Source organism: Cervus elaphus, chromosome 1 (assembly GCF_910594005.1).
Source record: "Cervus elaphus chromosome 1, mCerEla1.1, whole genome shotgun sequence".
NCBI classification, from domain to species: domain Eukaryota; kingdom Metazoa; phylum Chordata; class Mammalia; order Artiodactyla; family Cervidae; genus Cervus; species Cervus elaphus.
Window position 1 is genome coordinate 68,166,081 of NC_057815.1, and position 18,428 is coordinate 68,184,508.

The 18,428-nt window shown below is 49.5% G+C and overlaps 1 protein-coding gene across 8 annotated transcripts in view; it reads left to right on the top strand.

The window, feature by feature from the left end:
- Positions 1-18,428, top strand: part of SLCO2B1 (solute carrier organic anion transporter family member 2B1) — a 51,769-nt gene that overhangs the window by 18,924 nt on the left and 14,417 nt on the right. For 6 of the 8 annotated variants that reach the window (XM_043907274.1, XM_043907260.1, XM_043907264.1 and 3 more), the window contains 4 exons: positions 1,047-1,280; positions 1,514-1,612; positions 4,115-4,305; positions 16,334-16,436. In XM_043907274.1, coding sequence (XP_043763209.1) covers positions 1,047-1,280; positions 1,514-1,612; positions 4,115-4,305; positions 16,334-16,436 — 627 coding nt within the window. The remainder of the gene's footprint in view (positions 1-1,046; positions 1,281-1,513; positions 1,613-4,114; positions 4,306-16,333; positions 16,437-18,428) is intronic. The other 2 variants (XM_043907281.1, XM_043907248.1) reach the window with 1 other exon arrangement.

Below are 18,428 nucleotides of genomic sequence, written 5' to 3' on the forward strand. Positions count from 1 at the left end.
AAGGCCCACAGCTAGAAGACATCCCCTGCTAGCCTGGCCCTAGAGCCTCTGCTCTGACCACTGAATTTTTCTACTTGTAAGTTCCATATTTCTGTAGAAGTTCCATTCTAGGAGGCTTGTTCAATAGATGAGGAAACCGAGGCCAGAGGGGCTGAGATCCTCTGCCAAAGTCTCACCCGTCCTTCAACCCAGGCAACCTGGTTGAGGGTGAAAGTCCTTGAGCTTGCTTCACATGGCTTTTTCCAGCCCTAGAGAGTGGCTCTCTGGGCTGGGTGCACATGGCTCAGAGACCCAGCTCCCAGAAAGAACTTGGCCAGCCACAGAGAGGAGGCCACTTCTATACACACATTTGGGATAATAATAGTATGAGGGTCTTCTTAAGTTTGCTCACCAAATATTGGTGAGCTACAGGAAACAAATGTCTGGCACTAAATTAAGAAATTTCCCTTTATTGCACTCTACCTCTGTGTCCCGAGCTGACACGGAGCCCTTCCCAGAATGAAGGCCTAAGGGCTCCAGTGCTCTCCACAGCCCAGACCCAGCGCCCCTCCCTTGTCGGGCCCCGCCTTCAGCCCTGGCCTTGACCCTTACACTCTGTGAGCCAGCCATGCTGAACTTCGCAAAACCTTGGTTTTACATGTGCTGTGGCCTCTTTCTAGACCCCACCCCTGGCCACCACCTTCCCTTTCTGGAAAATCTTGTTCGTTCTTTTCCGCCCAGTTCAAACCGCCTCTTTCAGCGATCCTACCCCACCCTCACTCAAGATCCACTGTTGCCGTGGCACTTCCACATACCCCTGCTCAGAGAAGTGGCATAGGGTGATTTAAGAGCATGGACTCAGAACTGGACTGCCCGGGTTCCAATCCTGGCTCCACTCCTTGTTAGTTGCTGCCTGAGCATCAGTTTTCTCACCTGCAAAATGGGAGTAATGAGAGTACCCATCCCTGGCTTTGTTGTGGGGCTCAGAGAGATTCAGAAGAGTACCTCCCATCAGTAAGTGCTATATAAGTCTTAGCTATTGTCTTAACACTTTTATCCTCTCTTAGCAGACATGCCACAAGACTTCAAGGCTTCCCTGTGCCTGCTCAGCACCAAGGCCCCAGCTTCAGCCTCGTCCAACAGCAGCTGCTCTAGCTACACAGAGGTTCGGCACCTAGCTGTGGTGGGGATCATGTTCACTGCCCAGACCCTGCTCGGCGTGGGCGGGGTGCCCATTCAGCCCTTTGGCATCTCCTACATCGATGACTTTGCCCACAATAGCAACTCGCCCCTCTACCTCGGTGAGAATCTGTCCCACCGCTCAGGCTCTCAGGGAGGGCGGGCTCAGGTCGGGCTAAGTACGAATCCCTGCCTTATGCCCTCTGTGGCCACTAGAGGCCCAGAGGAGCCCTGGAGAGCTTTCCAAGGCCTGAGCAGGGGAGATGGGCTGCTCCTGCCCAGTGGAGGCTGAGCAGGCCCTGACCTGTGGAGGGAAGCCGGGCTAGAAGGCACTAACCCAGGTTTCCTGTTGCAGGTATCCTGTTTGCAGTGACCATGATGGGGCCAGGCATGTCCTATGGGCTGGGCAGCCTCATGTTGCGCCTTTATGTGGACATTGATCGAATGCCAGAAGGTGAGCTTCGGAGCACACAGTTGTCCCCAGGGGCACACAGAAACAGTTGACCAACTGCTGGTCTCATAGGAGATGCTGAACCAAAGGACCCAGCAACTCCACTGACCTGGGACATGCCTCTCTGAACCTCAGCTTCCCCATCTTTGAGATACTCTCTTCTCTGTCCACCTCTCAAAGCTGCAATCAGAGTGCAGTGAGAATGTGGCGATAAGCCAGAAGTTGCTATCAGATGGAGAGTTGTAATTGTTGCCACTGTTGTTATGAGTCTTCACCTAGTTCCACTCTGACTCCCCACTAACCCAGGCCCTCAGCCCTCTGCTCAGATATACTACGGGGCAGACAGGGCCATGTATTCTCTTGGTCTCTGGGGTGCTCCTATCTTTATGGGGGACAGATTTCAGGACCCAGAGGGGACACTGGCATGATAGAGAGAGAGTTTTGAAGCAGGACTCAGTACCTTGGGCCATCTCAGAGGGGAAATTCGGGGTGACCTCTAAGGACCCTTCTAGTTCTGACCACCTCAAAGCCTGGCCACCTAAGCTGAGGGCACCATTTGGGGAAAAGGGGTCTCTGATCCAGGTGGTGGTCAGGGTGGGCCAAGGTGTGGAACTGAAGCTTGGTCTGAAGATAGTCAGGAAGGGGGAGTGTTGGGGGTCTCAGAACTCTGGCGTTCTGTGGGGAGTGGGAGTGGATTGTTTCTAGAACAGGTCACTGTGGCATCTCAGCTGCCTGCTGGTCACACCAAGCAGCTCCAAGCCCCCAGCTCTGCCTTCTGCATCCTGCTGCTCAGATGTCCCATCCCTCACCTGGAGATTTTCCAGCAACCCTAGAAGCCTCAGGTGACACATGCACAAGAAGATGGACAGGCAGATTCTGTTTCTTGCTATCCAGATTTTGCCCAAGGGTACCTCTAGTCAGGATAGGTCTGGGCAGCTCTGAACAGGAGTCACTAGGGGTGGCCCTGCCCCAACCCCCTTCCTTCTAGAAACCTGGGTCCAGGAGCCCAGCATGGACTCTGGTTGCAATTCCATTCTCCCTTGATGAAACAGTCCTAAAAGTCAGGACTCAGATTCCCAGACACACCCCAGTTTCAGGAGAACGGAGTATGTTTCTGGCTCTGTTGACATCATCCTGGTGGTGCTGACACCTTCACAGGCAGACATGGCATTACTGTGGACTGTGAACCGAGGTGCTGTCTCCCTATTCCTTCTTTCTCTCTGGGGGATTTCACTGGCTGGGTGGGTCACATCTACTGCAAGCCCAGACCAGTATGTGAGAAGCAGAAGATCTGAGATGGATGTGCGTGAATTCCCACCAGCCTGGAACAGAAGATAGGGGAATAATAAGTGGAGGGGGAAATTGCACAAAAGTCAACCCACCCCCGGTTTTACAGATGTATTTGCTGAGTGCTGACTGTGTCCTCTGGGCCTGGTTCCAGAGGCTCTCAGGACAAAGCATCTGGGAGCCAGCCCCACTCATGAGGTTGATGTTGTCATGCATCCGTATTGTTAGAAAGTGTTTGTAGGTGCTGTGGAAGTTGAAGAAGGAGGTACCTAACTCAGCCTTGGGGTCAAGTGGTCTGATGGCAGAGGTGGGCACTCCAGTCAAGAGGCACATCTGGGACTGTTGTTGTTTAGTCGTTAGGTTGTGCCCAATTCTTTTGCAATCCCATGGATTGTTGCCCGCCAGGCTTGCCCATCCATGGGATTTCCCAGGCAAAAATACTGGAGTTGTTTGCCATTTCCTTCTCCAAGGGAATCTTCCCCACCCAGGGATCAAACCTGCATCTCCTGGGCCTCCTGCATTGGCAGGCAGATTCTTTACCCATGAGCCACCATGGAAGCCCACATCCGGGTTAATCTTGTCCTGATTATACCTAGATGGGGCTCAAAATCACCTGGGGGACTTGTTAAAGGTACAGATACCTTGTCCACCTTTCCACCCCATCCTGTGGCAGTTTTAAGTTGATCTTGGAAAAGGCTGAGTATTTTTGATAAGCACCCCTTGTGATTTTAACCACCATGCAGGTCTGAGAACCCTGAGTCATCCTAGCCATCAGTTTAATAATAACAATCACAAAAGTAACAGAAAACAAAGACCAAACACTGTGTGGACATCCATGTGCCAGCACGATTCTAAGTGCTCTACACATATTAGTTTCTATGATTCTCACATCGGCCTTATAATATAGGTACTACTAGCATCTATCCTTTACAGGGGAAGAAACCGAGGCACAAAGAGGTTAAGTAACTTGCCCAGGGTTACGCCATTTCCAAAGTCCATGACCTTAACCATGACACACACTGCCATAAAGTTGAGAAAGTCAAGGCCCAGGAAGGGTCAGGGACGTGCCCAAGGTCACACAAGACACAACTGGCAGAGACACAGCTGATACCCAGATCTCCTGACCCCGGCCCAGGTCGTGTCCTCCCTCAGAGGCTGGTCCGAGGGTGGTGGCCAAGAAGCTATAGCCCATCCCGACCCTAACACCTTCTCTTCCAGGTGGCATCAACCTGACCTCGAAGGACCCCCGATGGGTGGGTGCCTGGTGGCTGGGCTTCCTCATCTCGGCTGGCGCGGTGGCCCTGGCCGCCATCCCCTACTTCTTCTTCCCCAAGGAGATGCCCAAGGAGAAGCAAGAGCTTCGCTTTCGGCGAAAGGGCTTGGCAGTTTCAGACCCACCTGTCAGCAAGGTAAGCCCCCTTCCTGCCGCACCCTAACCCAAGCTCCAACCCCCACACACTTGTCTTCCTGTATAACCTTCAACTCCATTCTCTTGGGCACAGCACGTCAGAGCTTCCAAAGCCATCTCCATAGAGCTCTGTTACATTCCCTGGCATTCCTGCATGGTGCGTCTTCTCTGCCCCTTCCGCAGCTGAGGGGATTGAGGGCCAGAGCCGGTAGTGACCCACCCAAGGTCACAAGGCCCACCAGGACACCGCTGGAACCAGAACCCAAAGCCTGTCTGAACCCACTCCCCTTGCTCTAACCTACTGCCTACTGCCTCTCTGCTTGTTGCTGAATGTGTTTAGTAGATTGTGAACATGCTACTGCAGTGTTGAGAACTGGGAGGAGGTGGAGGGTTTACAGGAGAGCCTAGGAAGACTTCTCTGAAGAGAGGGGGTTTCCACTGGACTTTGAAGCCTGTGTGGAAGCATGGCAAAGAGGGGGAGGGCCATTCTAGGTGGGAAACAGCCTGGACAAAGGACTTGGCTGTAGAAATGACCATGGCCCTTTCAGGGACAGTGAGGGGACAAGCAGGTGTTGAGTGCCTCGCTGGGGACCAGGCATCAGGCTGGACCCTGGGGCTCAGCATGTGAGCCCCACCCTTAAAACGGGCATAGCCTAGTGAGGACAAAGTCTCTTTGATAAGTAACAACTGGCTGGGTGCTGCAAGAGGATCTCACTGAACCATTCTGCTCAGCTCATGGGGCAGGTGGTCACTCCTCAGAGGACCGTACTGAGACCCAGAAGGTGTAGGGATGTGCTCAAGGTCACATGTGACAGGAGAAGGCAGGACTATGTGAAGCCACTGGATAGGAGAGAGGATTCTGGGCTAGGGTTCTCTAAGTTTTCCAGGGACCCACAAAAACACGAGGCCCGAGAAATAATACGTTGGCTCTAAAATACAAAAGAAAAATGACAAAATGGAAATGTCTTATAAAAGCTCAATTATATGTCATTAGAGTCAGCTTCATTCACTTTTCTTTAATACTCATACACATTTCATTATATTCACCACTCATTATATTCTGAAAATTTGTGCGTTAGATTTTCTCTTTTCCCAAGTCTGGGTGTATAAAGACAAATACTCCTATTTTACGTTTACACCTCACCCCCCACCCCCCATGCACAAACACATAAACAATACTTCAGTGACCAGATGTATGGGGCTGTTCCTACACTGATCAATTCCCTGCAACATCCACTGGGTGTCCTACAACCTAACTCCATCCTGACTCTGTCTACCTGGAGACAGTATCAGATGCCACAGGGTAAGGCTCACTCCCACAAGACCGCCCCTGCTGCAGACGCTGATCACAAGTAGGAGGCCCCCGAGTCACCTTCAACTTCTGTCTGACTTGGCTACAAATCAGAGTTTCCCACAACGCCCTCCTTGGATTTGATTATTTGCTGGAATGGCTAACAGAACTCAGGGAAACACTTGTTTACCAGTTTATTACATAATAAAGGATATGATAAATGATACAGATAAACAGCCAGATAAAGAGATGCCTAGGGCGAGGTCTAGCACAGGCGCTCTGTCCCTGTGGAGTCTGGGTGCATCGCCTACCTGGCACGTGGCTGTGTTCATCAACCTGGAAACTCCCTGAACCCTATACTGTTAGGGTTTTTATAGAGGCTTCATCATGTCGGCGTGATTGATTATTAAATCTATTTTTAGCTCCTCTCCCCTCTCTGCAGAATTAGGTTGCAGTGGTGGGCTGAAAGTACCAAGCTTCCAATCATGGCTTGGTCTTTCTGGTGACCAGCCCTAACCTGGAGCCCAGTGGAGTCATCTCATTAAAACAAACGATGTTCCTATCACCAGGAAATGCCAAGGGATTTAGGGGCTCGGTGTCAGGTGCTCTTACCACTCAGGAAATTACAAAGCTCTTAGGAGCTCTGGGTCAGGAACCGGGATCAAAGGCTAAATATTAGAACAAAAGATTTTCCTAGCACCCTTATTTACAGGAGTTTTTGGATCTCTGTGCCAGGATTTTGAGAAACCACAAACAATCATAAATTAAGGAAGTTAGTTGTTGCTAAGTAATTCTAATTTCAAAGGGACAATTTATAAAAATCCTGTCAAATATTTTGCAGCAAGAATAATTCAATTTAATGTTGCAGGTTGGTGCATTTGAATACATTTGCCATAATGTGAGATAGTGTCTCCTTCTTAGAACAAGAAAGTCTGGGCTTAAGACAAAGGGCTGAAAATGTCTCTGCTGGAAAAGCTGAGACTCAGCCCCCCAATCAGTCTGCTACAGCACTCGCACCACTCTGTTGCCCGCTTGCTGCTGCAGCAAAGGGTGTATACATGGGGCTGGGGGAACTAAAGAAAATTGATGTCGGGACAGCCAGCAGGGGCCAGAACAATGAAAGCCTTGCCTGCCAGCTTCAGGAGCAGCGGGTAGCCCTGGAGGGAGTCCTGTGGCTTTATCACCAGCTGCTAGCACAGAAAGGATTGGAAGGCAAGCGAAGGTGTGCAGAGAGCAGCTGGGGCAGGAAGACTGGTGTGACAGCTATGGCGTTGGTCCAGGCAGGAACCGGTGCATTGGCAGTAAGGCAGGGCGTGGGGATGAGTCCAAAGAACCACGCAGGAGGGGAAACACATAGACCTGTATCCTGCTCTGCTATGGGTCAGTCATCCCAGAGACAACGAAGGGCTGATGCTGGCTCAGAGGCAGGGGGAGGCAGGCGTTGGAGAGAGATCAGTTTCAGGGAAAGGAAAAAGACAACTTGGAACCACAGATGGTCCTTCCCGCTTCTGCCTAGCTCAGGCCAAAATATGAATGAGATGGAATTCCTGGAACTTGCAGAAGAGTTCTTAGAAGCAGGGATGATCACAGACCAAGGGAAGATACTGGTTACCAGTTATGGGTAATCTCCAAGTTGGGTACTAAATCTGAACAGAGAAGTGTTACTTGGGCCATGGAGTGGAATAGGTGGAAGAAGCAAGGGTGAGACTAGGCTAGGCTGGGCTCAGTCATATGTCCTTGCTCAGTCATGTGACTTTGAGCAAGTCACTTCCCCATTCTGTTCTATTGTGTAAGATCCTGGGTTTAGATTCCTGAAGCAATGTCCTGTGTGCCTTGGATTCTGAGAATACACAATTCCTTGAGTCAAAGCTGCTGTGATGCAGAGATTCTCATTTTAAGAGCTGTGTCTCTGTGATGCCTTGAAACCCTGGCTCCCAGGCTGTGAACCTGTCTGACTGTCTGGATTCGTTCGTCAGCTCATGGGGGATGGGGAGTGGGAAGGGAAGGGGGTGAGAGGTTCTGAAAAAAGAACCGAAGGCCGAGAACATGATGATCTGCTTCCAGCAGCTCTCAGGTAATAAATATTGAAGTGGGAGGAACTGTTCCCCCGCCTGCTGAGGCTGCCTCAGCTTGCAGTTGCTTGGGCTGGCCCAGTCTGCTCAGGCCACTGATGAGCTGGATAGACCAGGAGGAAGGGCCCAATTAGGTGAAAGTCCAGGTGTTTCGACATTGTTGTGTATCTTTTGCAGAAAGTAGAAACAGGCAAGAGAAAATGAAGGGTCAGGCGAGAGGTTATTTCTGGAGTCCCTTCAAGCACCCCCTCACAGGAGTTCTCTAAATACCTTCCTAGAAGTAATTGCAGCTTTTACTGGTGTCCAGGAGATGGTGGTATGTAATAGAAAGGATTGTATGACCCAGAGAAGGTCTCTGGCCTCAGTCTCTCTGTCCATGCAATAGGCAGAAGACTGAACAAAGTCTGCTAGCTCTGGGAGGTTTGCTAGTGTCTCGTCTAAATGACTGCCTGTCTCTGGGGCAGTAAAATGAGTACTTTCACAGGGGCACAGTGGGGTGCATCCCACAGCCCCTGCCCCAGGGAGCTCTCAGGTCGTGAAAGAAGGCCAGGTGCAGAGAGATGAAGATGACTGAAACACAGTTGAGGTTTGAATGACAGAGTTCTCTGCCAGGGCGCAGGGGACTAACAGTCTCCATAGAGAAGACTATGAGGTGGGGGGTGGGGGAGGCCATACCCGTACAGGAGGGTCAGGAGCCCAGCTTCCCTCCCTTTAGCTCTGTCCATGTGTCTGTGACCTCAGAGCTCGGGTGGCTACGCAGACATCTTTCTAGAAGGGAACCAGGGTAGGCCTCACCTCTCTCAAGCCTCTGTCTTCAATTAGCCAGTTTCCAAGGTCCTGTCAAAGGCTCAGGGCTCCTGGCAGATGGCTCTACAGGGCCCATGTAGTAAAGATGGTCTCCTAGGTACACCTTAGCCGATCATCCGGCCCCATCTGGGCAGTGGCTATAGGATCCCATTCAGCCAGCAGCCCTCTTTGCTCTCCTGGCCCTTTGGCCCTTCTGAGCTGCCCGTGGTCCTGGGCCAGGGACTGAAATCAGATCCCCTGGGGACGCAGGTCCGCACCCAGCCTCTGAGCACCGCTGGCCTCTGTCATATTTCCCAGGAGCCTCCATGTCTATTATTTTAGGGTATTTCCCAGAGTCTGGGATTCTAATATTATCTGGTTTTAAAGTTCTAAGTTTATACTAGTTGTAGGTTCTTAAGTATTTGTGTTCTACTACTTTAAGATTCTATGCCTCAAATGCTGTGTGACTTTCAAAATTCACTTTTCTGAGTAGCTACAGTTTTGGCCTAAGACTTTGTGCTCCCTCTTGTAGCCCCTGCTAGATGCTGGGTGACAAGGTCTTCCCTGTGCCCAGTGTCTCTCCTTAGCTGGCACTGCCTCCAGAACCCTCCCAGTGGGTTTAGGAGTCCTTCCCCTTCCCAAGTGACCCAGCTCTTGTGACTCCATCCTCACCCCACCTCATCCAGTTCAACCGTCACTCTGTCTTACAGACAGAGGGATTGGGTCAAGATTGTGTCCAAAGCTAGGCCAGCGGCACTTCCCCCTGCACCAGTCTGTAAAAGGTCAGGGCTTGGCCCCAAAGGGCTGAAGAGAGGCTTCTTCTCCCTGGCCTGATATAGATCCGAGCTTCCTCAGTCACTGGGTGTGAAAGGGCCCTTGGGGTGATCTGCTCTGTGGCTTTTAAACTGCACCCCATAGGACCCCAAGGCTGCCACCACAGGGAGACTGAAGAGAGGGGTTCCCCAGCAGGGGCCAAGGACCTTCCTCCCTTATACACACACATACACACACACTTTAATCAGACACGTTCTACTTTTTGATGTTTTTATACCAGTCTTTTGGATGAGATATAAATTGAGAAAGGGGTTCTATTGCAAAAACCAGTTTTAAAAACACTGGTGTAGTCCAACACCACCAAATGATAGAGGAGGAGACTGAGGCTAAAGAAGAGAGCTGACTCTAGCTGATCTGGCCCAAGATGCACCATATAAGCATTTCCTTGGTGTCTGAGTCTAAGGCCTCCCTCTGTGGCAGGGAAAAAGGCCAGCAGCAGGTTTTTCTGCACCGTCCCAGCCTGCATGTGAATTCTAACTCTGGCACTTACTAATCTGAAATCTGTAAAATGGGAATAACCAGACCATCTACATCCGGGGGCCGGAGGTTGCAAAAGGAAATAAAGCGAAGTTGTGAGGTGGGTGGTTCAATACCTGGCCTGCAGTCTCAGTAACCAGAAGTGCTTGTTCTTAGCAGGATCAGGCCAGCTCTTAAAAGGAAAAATGACTTTCTTTCTGATATTCTTCTTAGATGCTTTTCTGTATCCTACTTCCACTATATTCCATAAAAGGTTTACAGCAACCTCACACCAAATACATGTACAGTACCAGTAAGAGTGGGAAATAAGCCAACTTGTATTGCCTACTCTGTTCTAAGCCCTGTGTATTAATTAGCCCATTTAATCCCTGTAACTTACCTATGAAATAGGTTCAGTTTTTACCCCTGTTTTACACCCGAGGGTCTGAGTTACAGAGAGATAAAATAGCCTAGTAGAATTGCTAGTAAAAGGTGGAGCTGGGATTCAGGCTCAGAAAAGCTGTCGCAGGGCCTGTGCTGAGTCACTCAATCAAGACCAAGACAGAAAGAGAAATAACAGCAAAAGCTTATCAGAATGAGAGAGAAACAGAGACGAATTTAGATGCTATTATTGAAACATTCAGTTGGTCCTGAGCTTTCTGGTAGCCACAGGGAAGAGACACCATCAGTTGCAAGAAACCCATGGATGTAGGAGAGCTGGGAGCATACCACCCTCCCCCCACACCCCCTGCCGCATAGAATCTCTTTTGCCCAGAAATGCTGCTAGAAAACACCATCTTCCTCCTGTGTGAGATAAGAAGTTGAATTGAAAACCCTGGAGGAGCCTCAGTCTCCTCCTCTAAAACCTGGTGGTATTGGACTGTACCAGTGTTTTTAAAAATTGTTTTTTTGCAGTAGAACCCCTTTCTCAATTTATATCTCACTCAAAAGACTGGTATAAAAACATGGAAAAGTAGAACTTGTCTGATTAAAGCATGTGTATACGCGCATGTGTGTGTGTGTGCCCACATGTGTTTGTATGCGTGTGTTTGTGTGTGCATGTGTGTGTGTACAAGTTGAGCAGCCATCCTGTGGCTGCGTCCCATGACCACGTGTGATGGAAGCTGAGGGCTGGCAGAGAGTTCCACATCATCCACTAGGGTCAGCACTGGCTCCATGGGGCTGGGGTCACAGTCCTGGCGCAGTGCCTTCGAGGAACCCAACTTCCTCCGAGAATAGCTCCTGGCCTCTGCAGGCCCCACAGGCGGCGGGTTCTCCCACGTGCTGGACCATACACAGTGTCCCCACTGCTGCGGGCTGCAGCAGTCAGCACACAGCCCAAGAAGGGAAGTTAGGACCGGATCCCAGACCTGCTGACCTGGGCAAACCACAGCCCAGATGTGTCATTCTCTGAACCCCGCTCTGAGCAAAGGCTCAATGATTCCTGTTTCTGGAGCCCGCTCTTAGTCAGGAGTCCTCAGAAACAGGTGTGAGGAGGGAGCAGAAACTTCTGAAGGCCACAGAGACAGGGACTGGAGGTCAGTGCACCCAGTACCCACAGAAGAAAGCCCAAATCCCTCAGCCTGGCCCTCTGGACTGCCCCACTCTTGCCCCGAGAGGTTCTTTGTTCCCCTCAAAGTTAACAATGACTGTTTATTCATAAACTTGACAAGTGAACCCATCTGCTGTTACTTTCATTTCTTGAGAGGATCAAAGGTGTTAGAAAGAAAAGTGAGTTTTAAAGAGTATAAAGAATACTGAGACAATTTCTGATTGGCAAGCTTTCTATTAAAAGTGTTTCTTTGGAAGTGAATCTCTAACTGGTTTCCAGATATATTTGGCAACCTATGGAGGGAAAAAAGAGTAGTTTGTGAGTATTTCAAAAGAGAAATGGTTGTTCAGTGTTAAACCTGGCGGGTTTTTGTGTCTGGTCATTTCTTGTAACAAGTAGAGGTTGATGGGGTGCTTTTCTGTGGTGGTACTTTTACCATGGTCCTGAGAGGCAGGGTGGTTCCCCCCACCTCCTGCACCCCTCCCTTCCCGCCACCACCCTTCTGCTAGTACTATGCCTCTGCTTCAAATAACCTCTCCCTTCCTGTTGATCCAGTCTCAAACCTCACCTCTCCCTGGATGCCCTCCGGACCCCCTCAGCCGCTGAAGGACTGTCCCTCCCCTCCTGTCTCCAAACCCCAGAGGGCTAGATGGTGCTGGGGGTGGTAACAGAGACTACTCTGCCAATTACTCCCCGGTGACACTTGCCCTTTTGGGGGAGGCCCTCAGTTTCCTCTTCTGTGAAGTAGGTGCAATAATAATCCCTCCATCAGACTGTTGTGGGAATTAAATGACAGGGTGGATGTGAAAGTGCAGTGTAGACCACAGAGGGTTTGCACATGTCGCAGCAGATGACACTGTGGCTTTTACTGTTTACTTGGGGACAAGGAACCCCAGGCACGGAACTCACAAGATGCTGCGTGTCTGAAGGATGGGGCTGCTCCACCTCCAACAGGAAGATTGGGAAGAAATCAGTATATTCCCACCCTTCTTACTCCCCTTCCTGGGGCGGCACCCTCTCCCTCTGGGACCCAGGACCTCCCACATGCTCTTCTGTAGCTATACTAGGACTGAGAATGGAGTAAGGAGAGTTTCTAATTCTCCTCAAGGCAGCAAGTCCAAAAGAAATATCACGTGAGTCACAAACGTCGTTCTAAATGGTCTAGTTGTTATTTAGTCGCTAAGTCGTGTCCCACTCTTTGTGACTCCATGGACTGTCTGTCACTTGCCAGGCTCCAAGAATACTGGAGTGGGTTGCCATTTCCTTCTCCAGGGGATCTTCCTGACCCAGAGATCAAACCCTGCATTGGCAGGCATGTTCTTTACTGCTGAGCCGTCAGGGAAGCCCAAATGGTCTAGTAGCCACAATTCAAAAGTAAAATAAATTAATTTTAATAAAATATTTTCTTTAATCTGCTATCTTTTAAATATTTCCATTTTAACCATATCATAAGTATAAAAAACTAATTGTGAGATATTTTCCATTCCTTTTTTTCATACTGAGTCTCTGAAATGCAATGTGTACTTTACACTTCCGGCCCATCTCAGTTTGGACTAGTCATAGTTCCAAGCTGGTGGCTGGTGCCTCAGACAGCACAGCTCTGAGACACAAACAAATAACAGATCCACAGTGCCTCATCCAGAAAAATAAGACTCAGATTTCAGGCCCCTTGACGTCCTCCCACAATGGTGCTTCCTAATTCTGCCAGCCCTGCACCAGATCTCTGATTCATAGGCTTGGTGGATCAGGTGTGTGTTTTCAACTCAGGCAGGCTTAAGCTAAAGCTTGGTTCTGCCCTGTGCTAGTTGGGTGATGTTGTGCAAGTTACTGTCGACTGGAAAAAAAAATCACAACACGAGAGTTGTGAGTTAAGTTTTATTTGGAGCAAAAGGAGGACTATAGCCTGGGAGACAGCATCTCAGATAGCTACAAGCTTCCTGCCAACACAATAGCCTCTCCTATTGATGTTCTCATGTTTCTTCCAAGAGCCTGGTGTTGCTTATACCCACTGCCTACTGGAGCCGTCTCTTGCACTCTTTTCCATAGAAAAGGAAAGGAGTTCCTCAGACAGCCACCATTTCGCTTCAGGCCTTGTGCTAGGCACCAGGGTTTCAACAGGGAATGAGGTAAACGTGGTCCCTGCTCTTGCAGAGCTCAGAGTTCAGCAGGAGAGAGACAATTAACAAGGTTTGACTCAGACTTTAAGTGTCTATAAGGTAGATTATTCTTGGTTTCCTCTGAAAATCAACTTAACTTCTACACTGAATGCCCATCCTTCTGGCTCAGTAGGAAAGTCAACCTCAAAAAAAAGAAAGTCAACTTCAGCCTTTCTCAGGGCTCTCCCACCAAGGTGAAGCAAATGTCCTGAGATCTTACAGGATATCCAGGCACCAGGGAGGTCTCATCCTCACCACCACCGCACCCCTAGCAGGCATCAGCCTCAATTCCCCATGGCCCATGTGGTCCTCCTTAACCTGTTTGGGGCTGAGGAGCTCCATGTGGGTGGGAACTCAGCCTTTTTCAGTCAGTCTGCAGCCTGCCCCTTTGAAGTGAACTGCTTCCTTGGGCACTGTCGCAGAGGCTATGTGGCTTCCTGCTGCTCAGGGAACCCACAGACTGCTCAGGGGCCTCCCTCTCGCCTCACATTCCCCACAACTCTCAGTGTAATCTTCTCGATAGAGTCAGGCTTGGGAAACAAAAGCCAGAAGGGGGAAAATCTTGCAGCCATGACTTTTTGCCCTGCCACAAACCTCCCCTGAGGCCAGGGAACCCAGAGCCCAGTACCTGCTGGGATAGTAGTAGAGAAGAGGAAGGGAGACACCCACAGGGGAACAAACACACTTGAACTGATTTTGGAATACATTTCCCTACAGGGGCAAGGCTAGGCTTAAGCCAGTCAGCACCTGGAAGCTAGGTGGAAGAGGCTTGGAACAGAGCACTCTTGGTGTGGGAGCCCTCATGGAGGTTCTAAAATGTGGGGAAACTCCACATTTGCTCCTTAACAAAAAAGATGGGCATCAAAAGAGAAGGTGTCATATACCAGCCAGAGGGTGAAGCTTATAGGGGTCTCACAGAGGCTCTATGGGGAGAAAAGAGGTGGAACCTGAGACCCCAGATGGATTCTCCAGCCCAATCCACCCTTCCCCAGGGTGGACAGCCCTCCAGACCAGGGGAAGCCAGCTTGTGCTAGCATGCTCCTAGTTATGGGGAACTCACTTTCTCCCAGGACAACCTTGTCCAAACTGCTTGTCACACTGGCCTTCAGTCTTAATCCATGGAACTTGTTGCTTCTAATCCTCGTCTCGGACTGCACATAAAAACGTAGTAAAATCAGGACTTCCCTGGTGGTACAGTGGATAAGAATCCACCCACCAATGAAGGGACATGGGTTCAATCCAAGGTCTGGGAAGATTCCACGTGACGTGGAGCAAATAAGCCTGTGTGCTACAACTACTCAGGCCATGAGCCGCAACTACTGAAGTTCATGCTCTTAGAGCCTGTGCTCTACAACAAGAGAAGCCACTGCGATGAAAAACCTAAGTGCTGCAATGAAGAGTGGCCCCTGTTCTCCACAACTCAAGAAAGCCGGAGCACAACAACGAAGACTCAGTGCAACCAAAAAAATAAATTAAAAAAAAATTTTTTTTAATGTTGTAAAATCAGACTTCACTAGATCACTTATATTTGAGTGACCCTGTGCCAGTAGCAACTTCTCTAAGACTTAGTTACTCATATAAAAATGTGCACAGTAATAGTATCTGTATGAAAGCCTTGTTGTATTGGAGCAGGGCGGGTAGACTACGCAGCATTCAGTGGTGGGTCACTCAGGGCATTGGCTCCCCCCTGCCTTTAGGGTGAGCTGACCAAATGCACACCGGCCCTGGAGTCAAGCCATCTGGATTCAGGTCCTAGCCAGACCACTTACTAGTTGTGTGACTGGGCAAGTTACTTCATCTCTCTGTGTCCCAGTTTTATTTCCCTGAAAAACAGGGATTATACTGTTCTTAAGAAAGTTGCTGTGGGGTTTCAATGAGTTAATGGACTTGTCATTGGAACAGCATTGGGGTGGTAGTAAGTGCTTAAAAACCACTTACCGTTATTTATCATTTTATCCTTCCCTCCTTGGTGCAATCAGAAGACTATAATTGTATCACCCCTGATCTCCTCTTTTCTGGGATTGAAGACCTTTTTCTCAGGAGCCGCACAGAAGCCATCCTCTCCCACATGGAAGAACACACCCCAGGGTAGCTGTGAGCTTCCTTGCAATGTGGTCCAGGGGCTGAGCAATCCCCTCTGGCTGTGATCTGACTCCTCCAAGAGGAGAAGCGGTCTGTTGCCTCTTGCCTCCTCCAACCCAGATCCCTTCCTGTTGCTGCAGACAGGATGGAACAGGACAAGCCCTGGAGGAATCTGCTCGTGGTGACTCTCCAGGTGATGACAGCCATGAGTGATATAAACTGAAGATAGCAGTGTGGTCATAACCTTGCATAGAAGCTGGTGATGCTGCTGGTTGTGGTGAAGACAGTGCTAGGGATAACAATGTTGGGAGAGACAGCAATAATGAGATAATGACATTAGTGATTCTGATAATGACGTTGTTGCTGGTGATGTGAAGGGTCAAGTGACAGTGATGATGACAATGATTGTGAGATTGTGCAGGTGGTTGGTGACCTTCCCGGAGACAACGACAATAGTAAGGCCAATCTTGGTTGTTTATTGGTGGTGAAATTGGTGATATGAACGGGGGTGATACTTAAGATGATAAGAATAACGATGGTGGTGGTTGTGGGAATTTTCATGGACGTGTTGGTTATTACGATGTTAATAATGGTGATGACAAAGTTCAACCATTGTAATTTCATCCACTTTTCAGAAACCACTTGCTAAGTATCTATGGGGCCAAGAACAAGTGGGACGCTGCTGGCAGTGACAGACCCCTCGTCCTCTCCTCTCTCAGAGCTCCCTTCCCTCGCCCACAGCACCTCTGAGCAGAATGTTGGGCATCTAACTGACTGCCTTTGGCTGTGTGTCTTCCCAGGGTGAGGATTCCTCTTCTGAGCAGAGCCCTGCAGAGTCCCTAGAGAAGAAAGACAACCTAGCTCAGATGGCCCCAGACCTGACTGTGATCCAGTTTGTCAAAGGTAAGTGAGCTGAGGCCAGAGGTGGGGCCAGAGGGGCAGGTGAGACTGTACAGAATCCAGCCCCCCACCTGCCTTTCTTGATTCATCTTCCACACCTACAGGCCCCTCATGAGCACCATACATTTCTTGTAAGACTTTGCTCATAGGATCCCTTTTGCCTAGAATGTCATTTTTTATCACTATCTATTAAAAGCTTCCTTGTGCCTCTAAGTCAAGCCACTCTCTCCATCCCCCAGCCTGGCTCTCCCTCCTCTCAGCTCTCTGAACCCTTAGGGCTCCTGTATCAGCTCATATCTGTGCTGTCCAACCCTTCTACTAAAGAGTGAGCTCCTGAGGGTCTGGCTTGTGATGGCTCGTCTGTGACCCATTTTCTCCTCCCACCACAGAGCCTGCAAACAGGAGGCTCTCAGTAAATATTTATTATTTTTTTAATTAAATTCTTTGGCCGTAGCATGGGTGAAAGGAACTCTGGGCTGAAGTCCAGAAATCTGGACTTTCATCTTGGGTCCTTGCTCCTCCTCTCTGGGCCTCAGTTTCTCCATCTGTACAGTGAGGGGTGAAATCCATGTCCCTCTGACCCTGAGACTTTGAGCTAAATTGATCAGTAACCAGGTCCATGCTGTGACCACGTCATCCTATCTAAAGAATCTAATCCCGCAAACACAGTGCCTGCTGTGCATCGGGATCTTGTAGGGCACAGGATGGCAAGTCAGAAGAAGGGGTGGTTTAGAGGCCCACCCCTGACACTACCCAGTGTATGATCTTTTAGGAGTTACTTTCTTCCCCTAACCAGAGTTTCCTTATTTAAAAGACTGGGTCAGTAATCCTTGCTCTGCCTCTCTCAAGGACTGTTAGGAGACTCAAATGGGATGATGAATGGAAGGTCCTTTACATACTATTAAAAAACTATGCTTATATAAAGTACAATTATTTTTTCAATTATCATTCCTGCCCTGCTGTTATTAGTCTGACTATATCTCAGGACAGTAAATTGAGTTGCCTATGGTTTAGGAGGGTGATAACCACAGGGTTTGCTTAAACCACCCCTCATCCCCAAGGACATTTGCATTAGGAAGTTAATTAGGGGAGATTTTCTTGGGGAAAGTTTCCTAAGATTTGATGTTGGGGTACTAATAATCTAGCCCCTTGTATCTTCGGATTTGATATTAGGATATCAGCAACCTGTCCCCTGGTGTCCTAGGATTTGATGTTAGGGTACCAGTAACCTAGTCCCTGGTTGTCCTCTATTCCTAGGGAAAGAAAGGCCTGGAACCTATGAGGCTGGACCTAGAGGTCACCCCCAGCAGCTAGAAGGCCCCAGTGCCCTGTTCCATGGAAGAGCTTATTAATCATTGCTTTGGCTTCAGCCCAGAAGAAAGCTGGGGCCAGTCGCAGAAATTGGATCCTAGAGTGGGTATCCTGGGTCAGATTATCTCTGATGGTTTCAAGCTCCTACATGATCCTAGGAGAGACCAAGACAGGTCTGGCAAAGGCCGGCTTCTCAGCTTCCTGCTGAGCTCCAGGGAGGCCAGTCTGATTTTAAGGCTTGGCCTTGACAACCTGGGACTGGGAGAGGGAGAGGCAGAGAGAAGAATAAACATAGTCTTTCAGCTGCTGGAATCCTAAATTCTTAGAAGACAGTCTCTGAGCTAAGGAAAGGCTCTCTGATGGGGGAGTCATAGTCCCTGAGCTGGGAGAGGCACTGTTTGATGGGGAGACATAAGTCCCTGTCTGATAGAGGATACCTAGTCCCTGAATGGGGGGAGAACTTGCCTTGTCTAGTGGAGGAGACCTGGTTTCTGTGCTGGAGGAGGTTCTGTCTGATAAGGAAGACACAGTCTCTAAGTGATGAGAGGCCCTGGCTTGTCCAAGGGGAGGAGACATTGTAATGACCCAGGGGAAGCACTCGTCAGCTAAAGTCTCTGAGCTAGAGACATCCCTGGAATTCCCCTTCAAGTATCCCTTATCTAAGCTATAGGCATAGCCCTGCCC